Here is a 24,989-nt window from a genome sequence, read left to right as displayed (position 1 = left end):
CTAGAACGTCAGAATTGAATTGCTTTAATATACTCATCTAAATGTTGTTGTGAATTAGTGGCTATTGACTGTAACCAAAACCACTTTGAACCTTTTTCCGTTATTTGTCTCTACATATCCTAGCAACATGGCTGTGTGTTTGTGTAATCCACTCAAACAAATTCGAAGGCCTCCACTATGGTGTGTGTTGCTAGGATACAGTCGCTTGATTTCTGCAGGCATCTGTGAGATAGATGCGTGAACCTCTTCCCATTAAAGCATGAAAAGACCTGTCACATAGCAACAATAATTCACATTCTGAATGACATTATAGGTGCCGATATGGGTTGGGAATAAAGAGAAAATAATTAGCAATTTTATGACCAAGAAAGAATGTATTTGTTAGCCGACCGGCCTCATTTATCAAGCTTCATTTTAGGGTCACAACACCATAGTTTCAGGGAGGTTTCATGTTAAAGCTATTTACAGTAATTTCATTTAGTGAATGCAGCCACTAAAATACAATAAAATAGTCTTCTTCCTCACAACCCTGAGCTTATATCTTGCACCTACTTAATATCTTTAAATATCTTTTTTTATTTTATTTCATCTTTACAGACCACAGTTTTAAATCAGATTATGATCTTGTGAGACAATATCAGATATTTAATCCTTCAGATTGGTACTTTGATAATAATACAATTTCTGCTGAAATGTGTACATTATTTACATAGACACACTATTATTTAAACAATTAAACTATGTTCATTATTCAGGAACATTGAACCACAATTGTTCGTCTTGTGCTGGTCTGTGACACGCCACGCATTACGTAATCACGTTGGAAAAGTCACGTTCACGTCATCTATCTAAGTTATTTGTCTGTGTACTCCGGTTCAAAAGTAGGGAAGGGTGAAAAACTCCATCTCATTTTCTCCTCCAACTTCAAAATCGTATGACATCTTTGTTTTAATTTACTTTTATTATTATTTTTGTATTTTTTTCGTGACCTTTCCAACGTGATGACGTAATACGTGGCACATCACAGACCAGCACAAGACGAACAATTGTGGTTAAAAAGTATATACATTTTTATTTTTTTTAGAAAATGGCCGATCGTTTCGCTAGATAAGACCCTTATTTCTTCACTTGATCGTGTAGAGACTTTGAAGCTGCATTGAGACGGACATTTGAAGCTTCTTTTGAACATTGGGATAGATGGTTGCCATTGAAGTCCATTCTGTGTAGAAAAATCCTGGAATGTTTTCCTCAAAAACCTAAATTTATTTTCTAAATTTATTTTCTCGAAAGAAAGACATGTACATCTTGGATGACATCCGGGTGAGTCAGGGTCAGCAAATTTTTTTTTAAAGTAAACTAATCATTTAATGACAGACAGGTTTATTAGGCTGCTGTCACTTTAATTCTGCCTTCAAATGTTATTGGAAATGTCCTACTTCCCACTTCTGAACGAGCTTGTCGCATTCAAGTGCATTGTTGTCTGAAAGAACAGGAACCATCATTAGGAGACCAGGTTAATTCTTGCCTATTTTGGGAAAATCTTATTAGTTAATAAGTTTAATCCAAAAATGTAAAATATTTAATTAAAGGGGTGGTAAAATGCCCCTTTCACAAGATATAAAATAAATCTCTGATGTCCCCAGAGTGTGTGTGAAGTTTTAGCACAAAATACCCCACATATATTTTTATATTGCATGTTAAAGTTTACAATTTTTGAGGGTTTGCAAAAACGCACCGTTTTGTGCCTGGCCCTTTAAATGCAAATGAGCTGCTGCAGAGGGCGGGGTTTCAAGAGCTCATGTGTGTTAGCAGCTGCGATTACCTCCATAGACATCATATAGATAGACGCCCTATCGACCGCTACTGCCTACTAGCGCGGTCGAGCCGTGGGGCCGCCATCTTAAACCGGTCACCCGCTCCACTCAGTGTAATCTGTATGGCCGGTGCAATGAGCTGTCAGCGCATTTAATTAATCATAACTCACTGAATACCGAACTGATTTTCATGCGGGGGTTTTTTCTGCAAATGTCATTCATGTAGCTATGATACAGGACACATGGTTCGGCATATTTTAATATTCATAGTAGGCTTAACAGTAATATAATATTCTGATATAAGATATAAAGTGACCAGACGTCCAAAATCATAATATGTGATGTAGGATATAAGGTATTTTATGAATCACACACTATAAATATGATAAAGAAGCAGAAACAGAGTTGCAGTAAAGTAAGATATTTTAATAAGTTGAAGAAACAATAATGATTTGTGACACACACACACACTCTCTCTCTCTCTCTCTCTCTCTCTCTCTCTCTCTCTCTCTCACACACACACACTCGATTTGCGCATCGCCGACGCCGTCATGTGTGTATTACACAGGTAACTTAACGTTAACGTTATTAACGTTACATTGCTTCCTGATATCACACGCGCAAACACAAATAACCTATATTTTTTATATGTTTATACTACAGGGCCGTTGAATGCTTGTTCTGATAACCGAGAAGCTCTTGTAATTATTACTTTACCCAACCTCTCCATGCGAGTGATGCAGTAAACACAGCCTAGCTAACGTTAGCTGGCTACGATTTCAGTCAAGTAATATCAAAGATCCTTGCTCCTTCTCAATTATCTGGTAATATTCTATTCACAAAATACAACCAAACGTACGGTAATGTTAAAATTTACTTGTTAAAAGTAATCCCGGGCCCTATTTGCGCTGGTCCGCCGATTAGAACAGGAAAATGCTCCACAGTGCTCTGGAATCTGACTGCTGCTAAGCAACGAAACTAGGAGTACGACCGGTTTAAGATGGCGGCCGTATTTCTCGGTGCCCAGCGGCCAATAGGGCATCTAGTCTCTATATAATATCTATGATTACCTCACGCAGACACACTAAAATGACAGAAACTGTTCTGCCTTTAATGTTAAAACGGAGTCAGACAAAGATGGAGAGACTCAAGAAGAAGTGACAACATGTAGAAGCAACAGGAAGTCTCTGAATGGTTAGTTGATGAATTTATGTTGCTGATTTGGAGTAACGTTAGCCTACTATCTTCAATTAGCATATTCTGTCATGATAATCTATAAATCGCTCGTATAGGAACTGTTGTGAGATGCACACAGAGTGACTTTCTATTGCATGTGAAAAGATGGATGCTAAAGTTTGAGCTGACTCACAAATGTACTCCTATACAACAACTTTTCCTCTTCTCATTCTCAACATGGACTGCGTGTTTTCGGGGGCTGGGTTTATGTACATTTTAGGGTTGGTGGTGATGTCACTCACAAACCCGGGAGGATGTCGTGTAAATTAACGTTAGTCCATACCAGCCGTTTGTTGTAGTCCTTTTCTTTAAAAGCAAATATCTTCCTTTGCTTTGAACTTTGAGAGTTGTAACTTTGTTGTTTATGCTCAAACAGCAACATACGCACTAACTAACTAACTGAAATCATATTCAACCACCCCTTTATTACTCACCCTCATGTCGTCCCAAACCTGTAAGTCTTTTGTTCATCTTTGGAACACAAATTAAGATCTTTTTGATGAAATCTAAGCTTTCTGTCCCTCCATATTCAAAATGTTCATAAAAGAGATCGTAAAAGGATTATGAATTGAGCGGTTTAGTCCAAATTTTCTGAAGAGACTCGCTCGCTTTAAATGATGAACAGGTTTAATTTAGGCATAATTCACATCAAACAAATGATCATTTTAAAGCCAAAATGATTTAGCGTCCCATTCATTGACAACCATAAACATTTACCATGCTATCTAGTCAGCTTGCTGACGATTCTGGCATTTCGGTCAAATACAGGCTATTTTCAATAATACATCCAATAGCTTTAAAATATTCATATGTATGCACTACTTTAGCGACAAGTTCTAAGTTACTCCGCTATGTTTAAAGTTTAGGAAACTAGGAAACGTACTCGGTTACCTAACGTAACCTCGGTTCTCTCTAGAAGAGGGAACGAGTACTGCGTACTGAAAGTACGCACCGGGTAAAGTCTCTTTGCTCGAGATATTGAAGCCAAAATTTATCCTTAAATTTGTATATATTGTAAACGCAGTGCAGCAGCAGTCAGACCTAGAGCGGGCTATCTAGCGCGCTCATTGGCTGCTCCGCGGCAACTGCTGCAGCCTACCACTGAGCCCCTGGCGTGACGTCACGAAGCGCCCTCACGCGGCAAAGCCCACCAACATGGGAGTGGCTTATCGTATATAAGGGGCAGTCAGGCTGCTAAACACTTGATTTTGATCGCTTGAAGCGAAATGAGCTCGTTGCGCGACACGGCAGGGAACGCAGTACTCGTTCCCTCTTCTAGAGAGAACCAAGGTTACTACGTTAGGTAACCGAGTACGTTCTCTTACGAGAGGTTCTCTCGTACTGCGTACTGAAATAACGGCTGTAAAAGCCTGACTCGCTCGTAGAAGGATGTATCGGCTCTATTGCACCCTTGCATAACAGTTTTGCTATTTCTGCACGAAGTAGGTGTGCTACTTCTGGGTTCACGCTCGTCACTGTACGGGCTCGGAAGCGCGGGGGACGGCGAGCGAACTGCAGTGTATAGCCCTGTCTTACAACATTCAGCACCCATTCTGACACGCCCGGGATCGCTTCCCATGCTTTCGCACGCATAGCTAGGGGCAGAATGGTCTCCGTGTTCTGAGCGCTGCACTGCGCGGGCTCGAGAAACTGAAACGGAGGTATCAGCGCGGCGCGCGCGCCCTCGTTTGCTGAGTAATGCTGCTCGCTGGTGGAGGCTGCGATGGGCGCTGTTGCGATGAGCTTCGTGCAGGAGGCTGATTCTGGGAGCGGCCTGCAGCGGAGCTAACGCGTCGTGGAAGGAACAGCATCATGGCTTGAGACGTTTTCTGAACCTCCGAAAACCTGTCCACAATCCCGGTCACCGCAGGGCCAAAGAGGCCGGTGGGGGAGAGCGGGGCGTTGAGGAACACGGCGCGTTCAGACTCACTCATCTCGGCGAGCGTCAACCAAAGGTGCCTCTCCGTTACCGTGAGTGAAGCCATGCATCGTCCCATCGCCTGTGCTGCGGATTTCGTGGCGCGGAGGGAAAGGTCCGTCGCGCTCCGCAGATCCGTCACGATGTCCTGAACCGGGCGTTTCTCGTCCAAACGGCGGAGGAGTTCAGCCAGGAGGATCTGGAGGACAGCCATAGAATGCAGGGCGGAAGCGGCTTGTCCGGCGGCGGCGAAAGCGCGGCCGACAAGGGCTGAAGTGGTCCTGCAGGCTTTCGACGGGAGGGCAGACTTTGAGCGCCATTTTGGTGATGGCGGGCAAAGTTGCACTGCGACCGCCTCTTCCACTGGGGGAATCCGGCTGTAGCCTTTTTCGACGGCTCCGTCCACTTGGGAGAGAGTCGAAGAAGCAGGGGAGCGGAGTCTCGCGGAGAATGGAGCGTTCCACGATTTAGAGAGCTCGGTGTGGAGCTCTGGCAGGAAGGGTGCTGACCTAGAGGCAGGCGCTAGGCGGCGGCTAGGAAGAAAGCACCCGTCGAGCCTGTTGGGCGTTGAGGCCCGCAGGGTTGAAAATCGCCATCTCGTCACACTCAATGCAGCCACCCGTCGAGAGAGCGATGGCTGCGTGGTCTCGGCCCAGGCAGAGAGCGCAAATCACGTGGCGGTCTCCGTCGCTGAGCGTGGTTCGGTATGAACCGCAGGAAAGACGAGGCATTTTTGTACAAACGCCTGGCTCTTTTAGCACGTGAGTCGCGGCGGCGAGCTCACGGAGAGGTTGCTAGTAAAAAGGATACTTGTCGCCGGATAGCGTAGCTGGCACGGACGGCTGAAGGTGGCGAAGACGGCCGGCTTCCTCAGGCGCTGTCCTAAGCTGGCTGGTCGCTGGATTCGACGGCGGCGGCTTCTCTCAGAGGTCAGCGTGGCCTAGAGCGTCGCTGAAGAGATTAAAATCAAGTGTTTAGCAGCCTGACTGCCCCTTTTATACGCTAAGCCACTCCCATTTTGGCGGGCTTTGCCGCGTGAGGGCGCGAAGCCACGCCAGGGGCTCAGTGGTAGGCTGCAGCAGTTGCCGCGGAGCAGCCAATGAGCGCGCTAGATAGCCCGCTCTAGGTCTGACTGCTGCTGCACTGCGTTTACAATATATACAAATTTAAGGATAAATTTTGGCTTCAATATCTCGAGCAAAGAGACTTTACCCGGTGCGTACTTTCAGTACGCAGTACGAGAGAACCTCTCGTAAGAGAACTCGTACGTATAGCACGTGGACCTGACACATCCTATTTTCTCACAACTCTTTACATTAATTTAAAATAATAAATGTTCCCCAAAAATCAGAGGGCTGTGATTGGCTGGGTGATAGAACTGGTGTTCCAGGAAAAACAAAGATCTAAGCATGTTCCGCTTTTGTAAATCATGTTTTATTTGATATTGTAAATATATTATTTGTGGCTATGCAGTTTAATTTAAGATTGGGTTTAAAATCAGTTTGATTTGAACAGGAAAATGAGATGTGTACACTACAGAAACTTGTTAAAATGGTTGTTAACTCCAAATAAGGATCAAATGTGCCTATGTTTTATATATGTCATAGAAATAATGTCTGTGTTCACCGCATTCAGTTTGAATAATTTTGATTAGGTTTGTCAGAGCTTGTATTTGTGTCTTCAAAGATCCTGAGCCTTATCTGTTACTTGGCCTTGGAAATGGCATCCAGAGGATGAACCTTGATGGTGGGGACCGGAGAAGGATTGTATCTAGGGTGGGAAGGTCTATTTTGTTGGACTTCCATTTAAGTGAGGGGACAATGTTTTGGGCTGACACACATGCAGGACAAATCAAGAGGGCAGGACTGGATGGAACAGGCAGACAGGTACTACTGAAGACCTTTTTAAAAAACTACTGAAGTTTTTTTTTTTTTTACATATACAGTATAATCTTGTAAATATAGTATTTTGATATTTAATGTCATCAGTGATTGTTTGGAGCATGTTCCAAGCCTTTGGTTTATTCTTTCAGAAACTTCTCTCATTAGTGAAAAATATCACTGGTCTCGCTGTGAACTGGATTGAAAACTCAGTCCTCTGGAGCAATGCAGATAAAGGAACGATACACAGAATGGACACAGATGGGAGGAATGAAAACACTGTCTTGAGAGACCTATCTCAGCCCAAAAGTGTTGTTGTTGATCCAAATGAGAGGTAAACATAATTATAATACAAAACTATACAGTCGTTCATGGAAAGGAAAAATGCAAGAATTGGAGTAATGTACCGGTACTCATTTTAGGTTGATCTCTCCTGAAAATTAAAACAATTATAGTGATAAAAGCATTAAATATGAAAAATATTTTATGTTGTATTAAAAAAATACATAAAAGAGCATAAACTTCAATGGCAATACAGTTGTTAGCATATTGAGACATAGCTTGTGGAGCAATAGGTCAGACCTTGTTACCCACAACAACATGTTTGACATTTTTTCCTCTGTTCTCTCAGTAGTGTGTGTATTGACTCTCAGGGAGAACGAGGATGACTAAAGACTTTGTCATTTTCACAGTTCTTCTCAGGACTGTGTTGCTCAAATCCTAGTTTGCCTGCTAGCTATAAATGCTGGAGCTTTCAGACGTTCACATTCTTTCGAACATGACTGGCACATAGGTGCAGTTTTAACAGGGTCTCTCCAACAGCATTCTACTGCACACTGGCCTCACTTTTAAGTCGAAGGAGTAGTCTGAAGAGATAAACAAGTGTTAAATAAGCAATCATTTTGTTTTTAATACAAATAAATCAACACTATTACATATTCATTTTGGAAACTGGAAAGGTTTTTTTTTTCAGTCACAATTCAGTATTTGTATTGGGTCATTTAATTTATATATTTTAACTTAAAAACACTGTTTTTATAATATTTATTTGATATATAATATGCAATATTTACATTAGGGATGCACCAATATAAATGTCTGGTTGATATGCCGATAATTATTTTCATGTCATGGCCAGGAACTAAAAATGGCTTGAATTTTAAATTCTATACTGTTTTGGCTAAATACATAAAACCCTAAAAACCAAAATACTTTTTCAGTGAATTTGAGTGTGCATCGCAACATTATAATGTATATTGTACAGTATGAAAAAGGATATTAATTTAGATATTTGTTAAAGATTATATTTAATAGTATTACCGGTAAGTCATTTGTTTTCTTAAAGATATCAATCTAAGTGTAGGTAATAATAGAGGTTTGAATAGAAGTGTAATAATAATATCCAAAATCCACTGATAAAATACATAAAAAATGTATTCAGCCGATAAGTGATATGGTAGCATTATATTGTGCCTTCCTAATTTATATTTATATATTAAAAAATGAAATGAAATTTTTCACTTATTTATTTTGATGCCATTTTTTTCATTGTGACATATGATCTGAATTAATCTAAATGTATCATTTACAATTTTACAGAATAAGTTGAAGGTTACAGAGATGTGAGATGATCTATGCAAATGATGTTTAACGATGTTACACTTATATGTACAACTTTTTTTCCAGATATATTTTCTGGTTGTCAGATGGGGTGACTCCCAGTATCCAGCGTTCAGACATGACAGGTGGGAAGAAGACGACAGTGCTGAAAGTTGCAGACAGACTGGCACTGAAGGTCCTGGCTATAGACCACCGGGACAGGAGACTGTTCTGGGTTCAGCAAGGTCAAGAAGGGCACACTGCAATGGGCTCCTGCAACTATGATGGCAACATTATCAACGTATTTAATCAGCCCTTCAGGTGAAATTGAGATCTATCCTTTATGTAAAGGATAATAAAAACTATTTTTTTTCACATATTACACTATTATAGTAAAGAAAGAAGTATCTTTACAGTAAAGATGTCCTCCCTGCTCTACCTCTAGACCACAGGCTCTGAGGATGACGATTTTCCTGGATTATGTGTACCTAATAGACTTTAAGTCAAAAAGAATAACACGAGTAAACAAGTACACAGGGGGCCGAGGGGAGAATGTCAATTCCAAAAGGATGCTCGCCCCCCTTGCTGATCTCAAAGTGGTACATCCCATCAATCAACCGGTGGTGGAAATTCCAACTCCATTCACTCCAGGTTGGTAATGAAAAGATTAAATGATTAATTATTTTAATAAAATATGATAATAAAGTATGCTGGAGTATGTGCATTCAAAATAGCTAAACGAAACACATTGTAACAATTATTGCAATTATTTGTAACAATTATTTTATTATTCCAAGGAAATAATAAAGAGTTATAATTTGTTATAATTATCTTATTTATATGCTGTTATTTATATGAAGGATATGCTTTTTGTTCTTGTGCAGGCTGCAATCGACACACAGGAGAGTGTGTGAAAGTGTGTTCCAGTCACAGTGACACTGGTCTGTGTCGCTGCAGGGATGGTTTTTCCCTCAGTAAACAAGGCAACTACTGTGAAGGTACAGCCTCCGTTTCCTTTGTGAAACATAGTAACATATAAGATACATGATAGCATTAGTGTAGAAATTCACAGCTTTCTTATTCTTTTGTTCAAAATGTATTCGTCTGAAAAAAAATCTCTCCTTCTCGTTTAGATATCAATGAATGCGCCCTGTGGAATCACGGCTGCTCACTGGGATGTGAGAACGTTCCGGGCTCTTACTTCTGCACCTGCCCTAAGGGTTACCTGTTACTGCCCGATTTGAAGACCTGCCAAGGTAGGACTGGAGAGTGGGGGATGGATTATGAAACACTAGCACTAGTAGCATACATATCAATGAGCTGGAAGTAGGGGTGTACGATATCACGATTTTTGATCGTTGATGATTAAAATGTCTCCACGATCTGCTTTTGAAGAAATATCGTAGTATCGGTTCGTGCTATTGTGTATTCTATTAGTTGCAGTTCTAGCCCCTCTGTCCCAACATACTGTACAATGCGATGTACATTCACATCACGTTAACGCAGAGGTCGAGGTACACTCAAGGGATACCGCAATTCACAAAAGTTCATTATTTGCATTAAAGCCTTTCATTCGTGTGCTGATGCGCTGTTCTAACATGCACTTTTCTGAGCGCATACACCCGAAGCGCACAGGCAGACTAAAAGTCTGTCAAACAGCGGCTGGGTACTGGACTAAGTTATCTTTCGAGTCTTATTGCGCTAATACTGTTAATTACACACAAGGTTTACATAAACACAGTTGCTTATGTACTGTATAAAGTGAAAGCAAACATTTGAGAGAAAATCGGGTCCGTGCCAAATGCGTGTATACGGTCTTAAAGTGACAGTAGCCTAAGGCCGTGTGTCCACCAAAGCGTTTTTAGCCACCTGAAAACGCTAGGCGCTCTGCTGGAAACGCCTAGCTGCGGGCGCTTGAGAGCGTTTTGGCAGCGCAGTTTTTTTTCAGTTGAGACGCATCTTTGCTATGATACAGAATATCCGTTGGTCCGTGTGGTATTAGTCCCGCCCCTCCTCCACTGTGATTGGACGGTTGGCTAAAAAGTGACTGATGAGCGCTGCGTTTTACCTAAAGTTGAACATTCTTCAACTCTCGGTGACCTGTAAAAAACACAGAGCGCTCAGCGCTTGAGCGTTAAATACTCGCTCAGCGCCTCGTTACGCTCATGGCGTTCTAAAAACGCGGCGTTCCCATTGACAACAATAGAAAAATAAAGCCAGCCGCGTGAAAAAACGCTTTGGTGGACACTCGGCCTAATAGTAAACATGCTGCCACTTGTTCTTAAAGGGATAGTTCACCCAAAATTTTTTATTCTGTCCTTATTTACTCGGTGTCCGTGCCGGAGTGTCCGTGTCGGTGTCCGAGTCAGTGCCGTTGTCCGAGTCTATGGCGTTGTCTGTGTGTCTTATCTAGTTTTATTTTTGTCCGTGCCGGTGTGTCTTTGCCGAAATCTGTGAATTCTTGAATGCTTCTGTTAACCTACTGTAACTTAAAAAATAAAACACTGTTTATCTAATTTGTATATTATGTGTACATGTAATGTGTATATTTTTTATTATCTTTTAATAACAGAAAATAATGACAAAGATTTTTATCTTCGCCACTTCGGCCTGAATGTCTGCCATTCTTTTTAATTTGATAATTTGTTACCTTGTAATGCTTTGTTTTTAAAATAGGGACATTACTTTGACTGTAATGCTCAGTCACTTGCAAAATAGTAAAACCAACATGAAAAAGAATCGTGATAAAATCGTGAATCGTGATTTTCCTGAAAAAAATCATGATATGATATTTTTCCCATATCGCCCAACCCTAGCTGGAAGTTGTGGATCAGGGAGAGAGAGATTTATAAAAGAAAAAGTGCTAGAAAGAGACAGAGAGCATCTCTAGACTTCATTGCTTATGCTCTAATTGTGCATTGAAGCAGAGCCGGACAGCGCAGTGCCATAAGATAACGAGGTGACATCAGTAATAAGGAACATAATTAGTCAGCAGCTTTGCCTGGCTAAGCAGGTCAGGAGCAAAGCAACAGCGAGATTAACCCTCCATACAGTTCTCGCACCTGCAGACACTCATACACACATGCAATCAAGTTTGTTGTCATGTTTTCTGGCTGTCAGAATATTCAGAATGATTAGTGATGAGGAAATGACAATAAAAGAATATAGATGTTATAGAATTATAAAATAAATAATGTAATAGATTATTACTTATTGGGATTATTTAATTTAGGATAATAAATACATTTAAGTTTTGAATGCAGATGTAAATTTGGGCAAAAAATGAGATTATTTTAAAGTCAGCATGAAACTTGCGATAGTCTTTTCTTCCCTTTTTTGACATATATGGAGTGAAACAGCTGCTTGAACAAGAACAAAAATTAGGTTGGGACTTGATTTTGTCCATCCGGAATATATTGGATCATTGAATGGTTGTGGTTTGCTATTGCTGTGATGTCATGTGAGTGACAGGATGTCCCGCCCTCTCGCAAGTAAACACATCATCAGAGAAGAGATGCGATGTCGCTGCAGGAGGGGGGAGTTATTTTGATTAAAGATTATGAGGGCACATGAATTTATGTGCACAGATAAATCACTTATAATAAAAACAGCAATATTGCATAAAAACTAAAAATCTGTTTTGATTTCACGATTTTAAGCTTAGTTAGTTTGAAAGTGAAATTGTCACATAATCTTCTTGATAACTGTCTCAGAGCATCACATGCTTTCACTCACTCTGAGCAATGGACCCCTTTCGCACTATGACCTTTGTGGGTGGGATTATGGCCCTGACATCATAACAGGATTGGAGAGTGTCCAGATAAGAAGCTTGTTTCCCACCATATGGCTTCTTCTGAATATATCATCAACACTGGTGACAGTACCATTCCAGATAAAAATATCTCCTTATTCTGTGGCTCTCTGGAGTTAAATCTGCATTTATATCTGTTTGAACTGATATCATTATGTAATGTAACTGAAAAGGAGGCCCTGTTTTTATATGTATCCATTGTTAACCTGAATAAAACTAACTTTTCTAGACACTCTTAATTGATATCAGGACTGGTGTTTATATAGGATGATTGGATTTGGGATTATTAGGTGTCTGCCTGATAGGCACAGTGCCCAAGGTCTGTTGGTTCAGAGAGGTGTTCATGGAAACATTGAGGTGAGAATTGATCATCCGAGGACAGGGATTTTGGAAATGAAAGATTGAGGCCATTTGCATTATCTTGTCATCCAACGGGTCATTCCATTTCCTGAAATGACCATGCCATCCTATTACTGCTTGGCTGCACAATATGTGAAGTGACAATTAAATTGAAATGGCAGGGTTATAACAGTTGATATTAGCCTTATTATTATGTTTGTAATTGTGTTATTTTGAAATAACTTTTTATTTTATTATATCTATGTTATTTATTACATTTCTCTAAACTAATTAAAACCAAGTTGAAAGATAAACAGTATCATTTCAAGTAATGCTGTTTTTGTTTGTTTGCAATTTCACCCCTAATTTGCATTGCAGAATCATTTACAGTAAACGAAATCTGTGCATGTGAGAATTCCCTGCATGTATATTATTCAAATGTAAAATATAATATGATATTAAACCTTCAAATCCCAAATTGTTACAAAATGTACTTTAAGGGGCAAGAAAATACATCACCTGTTTTAAAATATGACCTTTTTTTTTGTATATTTTAGAACATACAATTTTATTTATAACATATGTTTAATGGCCTAAAATATGTGTGCAAAAAACACATACAAATTTGGTCATTTTTGGTCATATATATATTTTTAATATATTGTTGTAAATAAAGAAAAAATGGCCTGCTTACCTTTCTCCCTGTGCATCTACAGAGACTAAACCATGTGTGGAGAATGTTACAGCTTGTGATCATGCATGTGTACACACAGCAGAGGGAGATGTGTGTGTGTGTCCGGAGGGATCCGTGCTAAATTCTGATGGCCATTCATGCACAGGTGTGTGTGTGTGTGTGTGTCCCAATCTAAGTATGTTGAAATATGACTGTTTTCTTCAGCATTGTCTGTGTGTTTCAGGCTGTTTGTCTGCAGATCGGGGGGGCTGCAGCCAGTTGTGTGTGACTTTATTTCCAGGCAGGTTGGTGTGTGAATGCCAGCCTGGATACCAGCTACAGTCTGATGGTAAACACTGTGCGGCCACAGGCAAGTCCAACAAACTTTCTTTATATTCTACATTCTGCCAGTGTGCCTGTCTGTCTCCCAAATTTTGTCTCCTAGAATTATTGGGTTATGGAATCTATTTCCTTTTTTTCGAGCAGGACCTCCAACGTACCTGTTGTTTGCCAATGTAGTGGATATAAGAAAGATGACCACAAATGGCAAAAGGAGCAGAAAACTACTGGAGGAACCGAGAGGCTCTATCATTGCTGTGGATTATGATCCAGTGCAGAAAAAGGTAAAATATCACACAAACACAGCCACACACATGGCTGAAGAAAGTGTGCTGTGAGAGTTTATCGATGGCCACTGCAGTGATTGTGTTTACAACTGCCCTCTAGTGGACATAAGATGTAAATGTCAAATGATGTAAGGAAACAGGAATAAAGTTCAGGGGCTCCTGTTGATACGGTTTAAAATAATGTATTTTACTGTCATCTAGTGGCCACAGAGTATAAGTGCAAGAGTATAAGTGCACTTTTTTGTACACATTTTACACAGTATAGATCCAGGGCCTTTTTCTGGGCCATTTCAATAATAAAAAAATAAAAAAATTAATCCACAAATAATTTAATAAATGCACAAAAAAATCCCACATATTCAATAGAGGGGGAATCCTGATTTTTTAAAAAAATACAAAATCCTGTTTTTTTTTTTTTTTTACTATAATGCTAAATGTACTGTTGAAAATAGTGGTTGTCAACAGAATACAATTATTGGGATTAATCTTAATATTTTCAACTATATCAGAACATATTTATTTATTAACTTATTTATTTAAGATAATTTGTCTTTCAATATGCCCTTGAAATTGTAACCAAATAATGATAATGTCTCATATGGAAGTAGTCACTTGGGTTTGTTTGTTCAGGTGTATTTTGCAGATAAAGGCCTGAAGCGTATTGAGAGGGCTTCACTGGATGGAGGCTTCCGAGAGATGCTTTTCTCCACTGGACTCGACTCACCCGAGGGTCTGGCTGTGGACTGGGTCCATCGCAAGCTATACTGGACTGATAGAGGGTGGGCTACAGATGAATACAGACACACTTCCTTAACAACTTACTTATTTGCTCAACTGACTTTAACATTCTGCATTTCAGATTATCCTCTATTTCCCGCAGCAGTTTAAACGGCCTTGACAGGGAGATTTTTATAGAGAAAGACATCCAAAAACCCAGAGGCATTGCCCTACATCCTCAGGCGCAGTAAGACTTTTGAATCCGCATGTTTCTTCTATGTGATTTGCCTAAATCATATAAAATTTAAATTGTACAGTGGCCACAGTCATTTTATTCTGAATATCTTTTTTCTTGGAAGAGTTCAGCAAAAAATAAATTAAATAATTCACAGCAACACTTTTCTTAAACATTCAAATGGATCTTGACTTGTAATCATACATGAACTTCTTGTCTTTGTGTCTGGAGGAAGGTATATTGGACAGACATGGGTAGTCGTCCTGCAGTGGAGCGGTCAGGTTTGAACAGAGACATGCGTGAAGTTGTGGTCAACACCGGTCTGGTGTCTCCTAGTGGACTAGCTGTGGATCACGGCTCCCAGCGTCTGTACTGGTGTGACCTGAGCAGAGGTGTGATTGAGTCGGCCAAGCTGGACGGGTCTAATCGCCATATACTAAGCGAAAACCAAGTAGGTGAGGCTTCTCTGCCAAAAGCACACACGCACACACTTTCAGTGCACAAGCAAATACTGAATGTATACATGATGGAAGTGAGCACAACAAACTTATGTTGCAAATCTGATTTTATGCTGGTTTATGACAAAAAAAACCTATAGACAAATTTTACTATGTTTTCTGTTGATTATTTTTGCTTTGGCTCAGGTCGCCCATTTGACGTTGCAGTTTTTGAGAATGTGCTCTGGGTCAGTGACTGGGAGGGTCACCTACTTTACCGGCTGGACATGAGAAGACCAGGACGAAACCTTGAACATGTCCATGATGACTCTATCCAACCAGCTTCTCTGGTTATTGTCCACCCTCTTGCCAAACCGGGTACAGATGCTGTGTCCTATTATTAGCATATTTTTAACCATTGTTTTTAATAACGTGCATAAGGAAAGGAAATGGAGGTTGTACTCTTTAGTGTGTAATTAAAGAGGGAAACAGATTGGACTGGATCATTCCTTTTAAACATTAACTCCATAATGTTTAAAAAAGAAATATGCCTTTGTTTTAGTCTATGAATGTACACTCTTTAAAAAAATTTGAGATCATTAAGATGTTAAATCGTTTTTTAAAAGAAGTCTCTTGTACTCCCCAAGACTGCATTGATATGATACAGTAAAACTGTAATATTGTGAGATATTATTACAGTTTGAAATATTTAAAAATATAACTTATTCCTGTGATTTTCAGCATGAACAGAAAGCATTTCTTTGAAATACAAATGTAAATGTATTTACTGTCACTTTTGATCAATTTAATGCATCTTTGCTGTATTTAAAGCTGCAGTCCGGCACTTTTTTGGGTTTAAAAATATCAAAAAAGACATTTTTGGAAAAAAACGTAACCAGCCAGTGTTCAAAACTATCTGCTTGCCTTACCTCGATTCAAAACGGTAAGCTTGTAATAATGATTTTAATTACAGTGGTACTGGTGGATTTCCGCGGCAATTTCGAGCATGTCTTTGCGTCATTACGTCACTTCTGTACACATAGAGAAGGAGTCCCCGGCTAGTCGGCTATATAGCGTGTGTGGATGATGGTGGAGATTTAACTTAGCACTTGGTATGGCGGATCCCGAAAGTTTAAAGCGACAATCACCAGTGACAACTGGAGATTCACCAGTTGTAAAACCCAAGACTTCAGACTTCAGAGTGGCTACAGAAAAAATATTTTTTTCACGTTTTGATGTGATATAAGCAATCGTTAGATTTAATCAGCATAGCCTACTGCAATGCTTCCCCCCACCCCCCGAATTTGGTCAGAACAAACGTGAATGTTACTTACTTGTTCAGATGACATTTTCCGATGAAAATTCTAATGTTGACACTTTCAAAAAGTATACTCTGAGATTGCTGATGACAGTAGGCTACAGTATCCACAGCGACGCGGCAGCCTCAATACATTGTGTTCATCCGCGCTGTTTCATGCCGATTTACTACCCACGCACAGCTAATAATTCCGCGAATAACTGCAATTGCAGATTTCCAACAGAGATGGCGACAAAGAGGAAAAACGACGGACTGCAGCTTTAATTTCTTATTACTGACCCCAAACTTTTTTTGGAAAAGAGTACACCAAATATGTGAAAATATGAAATTTGCTCTGGTCAAGCTCAGGCACATAAACTTCATTAATAATAACGTGATTATTTACACTATAATAAAATATTTCTCTTAAAGGGATAGTTCACTTTAAAATGAAAATGATGTCATCATATACTCACCCTCAAGTTGTTTCAAACCTGTATGAATTTCTTTCTTCTGCTGAACACAAAAGAAGATATTTTGAAGAATGTTGATAACCAAACAATTAACTGGTACCATTGACTTCCATAGTAGGAAAAAAAAAATACTATGGAAGTCGTTGGGACCAGTTAACTGTTTGGTTATCGACATTCTTCAAAACATCTTCCTTTGTGTTCAGCAGAAGAAAGAAATTCATACAGGTTTGAAACAACTTGAGGGTGAGTATATGATAACATAATTTTCATTTTAAAGTGAACTATCCCTTTATCTCTTTTAACATGATAAATTGACAGTTTGACAAAAATGGCAACATCCGCTCAAACCAAAGTAGTGCTATTATTTAAAATTCCACTGAATTTGCACTTATTGTGATAAAGTGAACTACTATCATTTCCATCTAGGAGCGGATGTGTGTCTTCATGAAAACGGAGGATGTGCCCAAGTGTGTGAGAGCAGACTGGGATTGGCTCATTGCTCATGTCACTCAAAGCACGTTCTTTCAGCGGATGGAAAAGACTGTTTGGCCATTAATACATCATTCACTGGTCAGTGTGATGAGAATTGAGTTAAAATACAAATAATAAAAACGATTCCTAAAAAATCACATTAAACCATCAAAGCAATTGGAAAAGTAACTGTTTGAATAAAAAAGAGCTGTATTTTTCCACATAGAATCAGATGATGGTGAATCAAGTGATCGTCTGAGAAATAAAACACTGAACGATGAGAGCACACCACTGGCCATGCTTTACACAGAGAAGATGATTTCGGGTAGAACAATATTCACAACAATTTAATTCATCATAAACGAGATATTTATAACTCATTTTCATTATTCACATTTTTGTGGTTGCTGTGATTGTGATACTGTGATTGACTAATTTCTAATAAATGAACCTGAGAATGATGTTCATTTCATTTAGACCAGGATGACTGCTACTCTCTCAGATGTGATGTGAACGCTCAGTGTGTGCTGCAGGAGGGCCGAGCCGTGTGTCAGTGTGTGAGAGGATTCACCGGAGATGGGGAACTGTGTGTGGGTAAGTGTGTGTAAGTCTGTTTGTGTTTGCACTACGTCAGATGATTTTGATTTCGTATAGACTGAAGCAGCAGGTTTGTGATGTATGTGTGAAACTGAATTTGAGTGTAGGGATATCGATGTTTATGTGGGTGCCGTATGCACCTGTTATTGGATGTATTGATCAGTCTTTATGTAAATATAGGTTTGTTTAGATGAGCACATACAGTATTGACAATATGTGTTTGTGTGTGTTTGTATAGACATTGATGAATGCAAAGCAGGCCTGGCAGATTGTAGTATTTCTGAGGCTGAGTGTATGAACACAGCAGGAGGATATTTCTGCCAATGCAAGACTGGATTCAGTGGAGATGGTCAGCACTGTATGGGTACGACACACACACACACACACACACACACACACACACACACACACACACACACACACACACACACACACACGTATGTATGTATGTATTTGAACTAACTGATTACAGTTAGTTTAGGTATTGCAGTTTTGCAGTTAATCTGGTCTTGCAGCGTTCCAAATGTATTGATCTGACAGTTTAACAGCACTGGGACTTTTTATTATTTTTATCACTTTGCTTGTCTATGTTGGCGCATTCCAAACAGACTGTCAGTTTTGTGTATTTGTGGCTTGTTACTGTCTTTTGAATCATTCAGTCAACTGATTCATTTCAGAAACATTGATTCATACAGTAACATCACTACGGAGGCTCATTCTGAGTTTCTTGAAATATTCTAATTGTTAATTCGGCATTGGATTTGTTTGCAACGATATTCATTGATGGTGATAAACTGCATGCAATAGCAAAGTAATATTGTGACTAAAATGTAAGTTATTAAATTTCAACTTGTTTACTGAACTGCGGTATAAAGGCAACATTCGCATTGGTCTGAATATCAGCTATATGACTATACATTTTTGTGATACTACCGTTCAAAAGTTAGATTTCTCTTTCAAATAAATGTTGTTCTTTTGAAATTTCTTTTCATCAAAGAATCTTGAAAAATTAATACCGGTAATAAGAAGAAATGTTTCTTTAGCACCAAATCAGCATATTATAAGTTTTTCTGAAGGATCATGTGACACTGATGACTGGAGTAATGATGCTGAAAATTCATATTAGCAATCACAGAAATATTTTTTTTTTTAATTAAAATAGAAAAATGTTTTTTACTATTTTACTGTATTTTTGATCAAATAAATGCAGCTTTGGTGAGCATAAGATATTTAAAAAAAAAAAAAATACGTATACTGACCTGAAAATTTTGAACAGTAGTGTGTGTATATATATATATATATATATATATATATATATATATATATAATATAATATATACATACATACATATTGTATATATACAGTACATACATACATACATACATACAAATACATTACATTTTTCTCCTAAATGCAGAGATCTTTATGTGTATTTTACAGATATAGATGAGTGCAGATTAGATATGCACGACTGCGATGTGAACGCAGAGTGTTTGAATGCAGTTGGAAAATATCAGTGTAGATGCCAATCTGGGTTCACTGGCACTGGATTCAGCTGTCAGGGTAAGATTCATCTTCTGAATGTTTAAACTCGAACACCTTCTCAGCTTCATGTATTATGTGCCATTATGGCTTGATACCATGAGCAGTTATTTGATAGGACCTGCTAAGCTGAGTTTGTGAAAAAGAGTAATGTACTGACATTTAATAGAAATGTATGATGCAACATAATAGTGACCTCATTTTCATGCTCTGTTTCCTTGCAGAGGAGTTTAAGGGCGCCTCCTCTTGGTCGAGTACGGGCAGTCCACTTGATGTCACATCGCCATGGCAACACAATAATGTTGTGCAGAGCTGTCCTTCCACTCACGACTCGTACTGTCTGTATGACGGAGTGTGCTTCTATTTCCCTGAGATGGAGACTTATGCCTGCAAGCAAGTGTTTGCTTATATACTGTAGCTTTTGTCATACAGCAACTTTAACCTGATTTTTTTTATATATTCTTTTTATCCGTTTTTGCATATTCCACAATTTCCTTTAAGATTAAAAGCTAAGGTGATTTTTTAAAGTGTGGTTAACAGGCAGTAGATGGCAGTCTTGTTCTAAAAATCATTTGGCTTTTTATTGAACATTTGCCCTTGACAAAAGGACACACATTAAGCATATCCCATAGAACATTTTATTCCTATATTCTGTTCTGTATGTCCACTGACTGAAATAATGATGTTTAATGATGTTCTGTATGTGTGTGTGTGTGTGTGTGTGTGTGTGTGTGTGTGTGTGCTACAGCTGTGTGTTAGGTTACATGGGTGAGCGCTGTCAGTTCAGTGATCTTGAATGGTGGGATTTGCAGCAGGCTGAAGAAGAGAAGAGGAGGAATATGACTATAGCGATGTGTATAGTGCTCTTCATCACCCTTCTGTCCATCGCTGCCTGCATCTCTTACTGCTACGGGTGAGAGGCACGGCTATCAAGGGGTCAGAGATGCACGTTAATAACACACTTATTCATTTCTCTTATTCTTAAGTAATGGAGGCAATGGAATTTCAAAGAATAAATAATCTAAATTATTAATGTTTTGGGGGGAAATAATAACATCTTATATAATATATATATAATAATATCTTCACATCATGACCACAACACAGGTATGTGGACACCAACTTTTAAATTTCAACTTTCCAGCTCAATTCCTGAATTTTTAAATGGAACTTGATTAGAGGTTACAGAATTGCAATTTGAATTATAATAAATTAATATAATTAAATATAAATGTAAATGTAATTAATACATTTTTTGAAGCACAATAAAAACATTTTTTACTAGAAAAGCAAAGTTGATCAATACTCCAAGAAATAATATCATTGTCGGATTTTAAGTTGCTACCTTAAATTTTTAAGTACTATTAACTTGTATTTTTATACTTAAATTACATTTAACTGACTTAAAAAATTTGTTTAATCTTGTATAACTTATAAAAAAAGTTGCATTTTTTTTACAGTGTAGATTGATATACGTAATTATTTAAGATAAACTTTATTTCCAGAAAAACATCATCTGTGTTACATTTCTTTGAATTGCAATTCAGTAAATTCCTCATCCTGTCATATGCATTCAATTCTTAATTCTGATGCACAACCCTGCCATATAATGTATTATGGTCAAGAAAAACGAAAGAATATAAAATTGAAAAATGTACAAAACCAAAGCATCCGCCACATTTTCAATCTTAATGCTTTCGATTTGTAGTGGATTCAAGGGACAAGATGAAAATAGAGACTGTGATAAAAATGGCTTGAAAACAGCCTTTTTCCATTTCATCAAAAACCTGTAATGGTTCGATTGCTGCTGGTCTGGGTTCATTTCCCTGCTTTATCGGGTGAACAGCGTGTAAAAGTGGCATTAAATTGTTTATTAGGAGAGGAGGCTGGAGCTAAAGCCAATGAAACATTTAAAGATGTTTTCATCCCCTTGAGCATGTGTCAGAAGACTTTAAACGCACACACACATCAAAACAGCTGGGTGATATTTTCCTCGCCCTGGCTAAGTATCTAATTCTCAATGCCTGTGTTTAGGGGGTTTAGTGACATTGAGCCGTGGTGTGGTGTTTTCTAAAGGAGCATACTTATGTCGGGCTCCTCTGGCCCCTGCACTTCAATGCAGCAGTTGCACGCTTTCAATTACATGCTTGGTTTAGCTTGTACTACAGCAATTACACATCAAAATAGGTCATTCCTATGCCCCAAAATGGACCCAGTGATCTATAACCTTATTTAAAAGCTACATGGGTGGCAATTTTTCCATCTAAAATTGCGTTTTTCACTTGGTTACTCGTGTTTCCATTTTATTTTTCTTCCATTTTTCTATCTATATCAACTTTGCACACACTTTAACTCTCTCACATACATACACACACACAAACACGACACTGGTTTGGTTTATCCCAAAGCCCATTTTTGCCCCAGGTGCAGGGGTGAGACACACATATCAAATACACATGCTTGTAATAATGCTACTTATTATACCTTCACGTCTCACTGCAGGTCTCCATATTTCATTCTCACTCAACAGGATCCAGAGATTGGTTTTGCCCTCGGTGTCAGTTAGCAGGGTGCCAATCCATGAACGGAAAAAATCAAAACACCTCAGATTACTATTTACATAGATATGAGGGTTATGTGGCTATACATTTCATAGGAGCCAGTTCAATGAATTTGACATTTAGCCTTTCAGAAACAAGCAAACAAAAGAAATGTATTCAGAGGTAATTGAATCTACAGACTTCATAACTAAAGCAGACAATGTCAATGTTTTGCTGTTTATCAGGTGTAAAAGACATTTTGGAACATGTCCCTCAGAGCATGATGTGGGAGACATAAGCATGAGTGAGGACAGTTTCACTGAGACGACAACAGCCACTGCACAGGTAAGATGCTTGTACCGAATGTCAGGTTTGATTTTTCAGTGAGCGTCTTTGCTTTTAGTGGACAGTATTGTAGATTTACACATTGTGTGTATGTAGGTCTATGTGGTTTTGGACACCTCTACCTGCGGTGATGAAAAGGTACTCCATGTTGTAGGGTGTCCCAGAACAACAATATGCCCCGCTTGCTCTCCAGATGCTGGTAAGAATAATCCCCTTTCCTATCTTCTAAAAGTAAAATAATAATTATATACACGTGAAACTCGAAAAATTCGAATATCGTGCAAAAGTTTCACCTGTATATATATATATAACCACATGACTAATTTAGTGTGAAAAAAGTCTCCTGATATCATATATAAATATTTTTTTGGAACTAGGAGACAGTTTTGCTTCAGAAGAGACTGAGAAGCTACAGAGGGACGACTGTGGTCTGGATATTGCCAACTGCTCTGTATCCTGCGATGTGCACAAATTGCTGGTCACAGAGAAGACCACCACTTATCTCATCTCCTTAGAAGACCCTCAGGGTTCAGCTCAGTGATTCACCACAAAGATTCTTCATTGGAGGCTGACCCATTAACTGCTAATGTCAATATGGTCAATGTTCAAAGTCACTATCATTCAGTGTTACAGTACAGCCAAATGTGGGAGTGCGTTCAAAATGAGGTCGTTGAACAAGTTTCCACATTTCAGATTTCATAAGTGAAACGTTACTCCTGGTCAGATATAAATACACCAGTCATGCTGACTCTCAGCTGATCCGCGTCTACCTATAGGAATACGACGCCTATCACGGCATATAAGGTCAATTTAGTATTATCAGCAGCTTTATCCTGTTGCTCAGGAGGTAATTACATTCCTACATCCCCCATCCTCCACTGTCCTGATATTCCTTTTCAAATCAGAGAGTTATATTGGGTTGTCACATTCAATTATTGTCATTAAGAGCATGAATGATATCTGCAATACATGTTGATTATGTTCTGTTTACTCTAAGAGTGTTATCGCACTTCATGCTCTTATCCATGCTAGGCTGCATGGAGTTCTTGCCCAGTAAAGAGCCATACCACCAATCCAAACTGTATGTTAATCATCTTTGACGATAGTGACCCTGACAGAAAGGTGTACACACAAGTAAGAAGATGAGCCATGCATCTGTAAAAACAGCGCACATCCCTCAAATTGTTTTATGCAAAATATAAGAGCATTGGATGTGTTGAGGTCATCTAAATGTACCGTTCGTGTGATTTTGAAGGTGACTGGTCGGAAGGTTGTATTGCATACTACTAGCTCTAAATAGGAAAGATGACTTTTTTGTGATATATTGAACTTTATATTATAGTTATGAAATCTTGTTTTATTGTTTTAATAATGGAGCACAGTTGGTTTGAGCTGGTGAAGAGGAAAACAAGAGACACATCCTGCTTTGTGAGCAGAAAATAACATGTACTTAGCCTAGTTTGCTTCAGGTGTTATCGAATAATATTTCAGTGGCATATCCGGACCTGCTAACATCAGCATTGGTTTCATAAAGAGATTACTGTATAAAACACATCTACGATGAACCTGCAATAATAATAAAAAATCTCAGGTATCAAAACATTATTAAACAGATAAGACAATGTTTCGTATCAAAAAGATATTAACAGATTTCAAAACATGATATTTAAGTGAATAAATCATGCATAAATTGTGAAAGAGCAGGAAAGTTTAGTAGGACAGAATCCTTTCTGCCTCAGTCAAATGTCTCACAAGTCATGGGAAAATAAAAACAATATTATGTCAGCAAATTATATGTATATCCATATAACTATCAGACAATGTACTATATGCTGGGATTATAATGTTTTAACCCACATGCTGTTTTGAGCCAAAACAAAGACATTGAAGGACAATTTAATAAATAAGACCAGAAAGTACAACATCCAACCTAATGCCTTTTGTTCTCACTCCATTTTTATCATCTTCATTTTTGTATTGTTGTTGGATGTTATATTGGATATACATATTTATAACCAAACTGTAAGATAAAGACATGTAAACATCCCAAAATAAAACAAAAGAATGAGAAGCTGGCCCAAGCCTCATTTGCACTAAATTGCGAAAAATACAGCATTTGAAGAGAGAAGAAGCATTCCGAAACATGCAGGCAATGGATGACAGTAAAAAAGCATTTAAAAATCTACAAGAACATTAAAAAACAAAAATCAGCTTTATATGTAAATATGCTATATGTAAAGATAATTTGTTGGTACTTCATTTGATCTGTTTATTGTGCGCTACACAAGATTCAGTTGAAATGTTTAAGGGTTAGTTCACACAAAAATGAAAATTAGCCCATGACGTCCGTACATCGATTTACGCCAAGAGTAACACTTGAACGCACAAAGTAATGACGAACGCGGTTGCCCAGTCCTGCTTGTTTGAATCGCGAAAGT

At 38.6% G+C, this 24,989-nt stretch overlaps 1 protein-coding gene across 1 annotated transcript; it reads left to right on the top strand.

The window, feature by feature from the left end:
• Positions 1–1,309: 1,309 nt before the first annotated feature.
• Positions 1,310–24,245, top strand: egf (epidermal growth factor; the record flags this gene model as incomplete). Its single annotated transcript, XM_079631048.1, has 25 exons — positions 1,310–1,320; positions 2,911–3,008; positions 6,655–6,854; positions 7,001–7,182; positions 8,535–8,768; positions 8,893–9,098; positions 9,332–9,445; positions 9,581–9,703; positions 13,314–13,436; positions 13,515–13,640; positions 13,757–13,893; positions 14,527–14,675; positions 14,756–14,860; positions 15,080–15,303; positions 15,493–15,663; positions 17,482–17,625; positions 17,753–17,851; positions 18,004–18,120; positions 18,362–18,487; positions 19,565–19,687; positions 19,891–20,059; positions 20,415–20,579; positions 22,452–22,551; positions 22,648–22,750; positions 22,929–24,245. The coding sequence occupies 25 exons, from the start codon at positions 1,310–1,312 to the stop codon at positions 23,090–23,092; spliced, it is 3,513 nt and encodes a 1,170-aa protein (XP_079487174.1). The 3' UTR covers positions 23,093–24,245.
• Between the last annotated feature and the right edge of the window lie 744 nt (positions 24,246–24,989).

Source organism: Phoxinus phoxinus (assembly GCF_949152265.1).
Source record: "Phoxinus phoxinus genome assembly, chromosome: 12".
Classification (NCBI taxonomy): Eukaryota; Metazoa; Chordata; class Actinopteri; order Cypriniformes; family Leuciscidae; genus Phoxinus; species Phoxinus phoxinus.
Note: the sequence above shows the minus strand (reverse complement) of the source record. Positions and strands in the feature narration are given on the sequence as shown.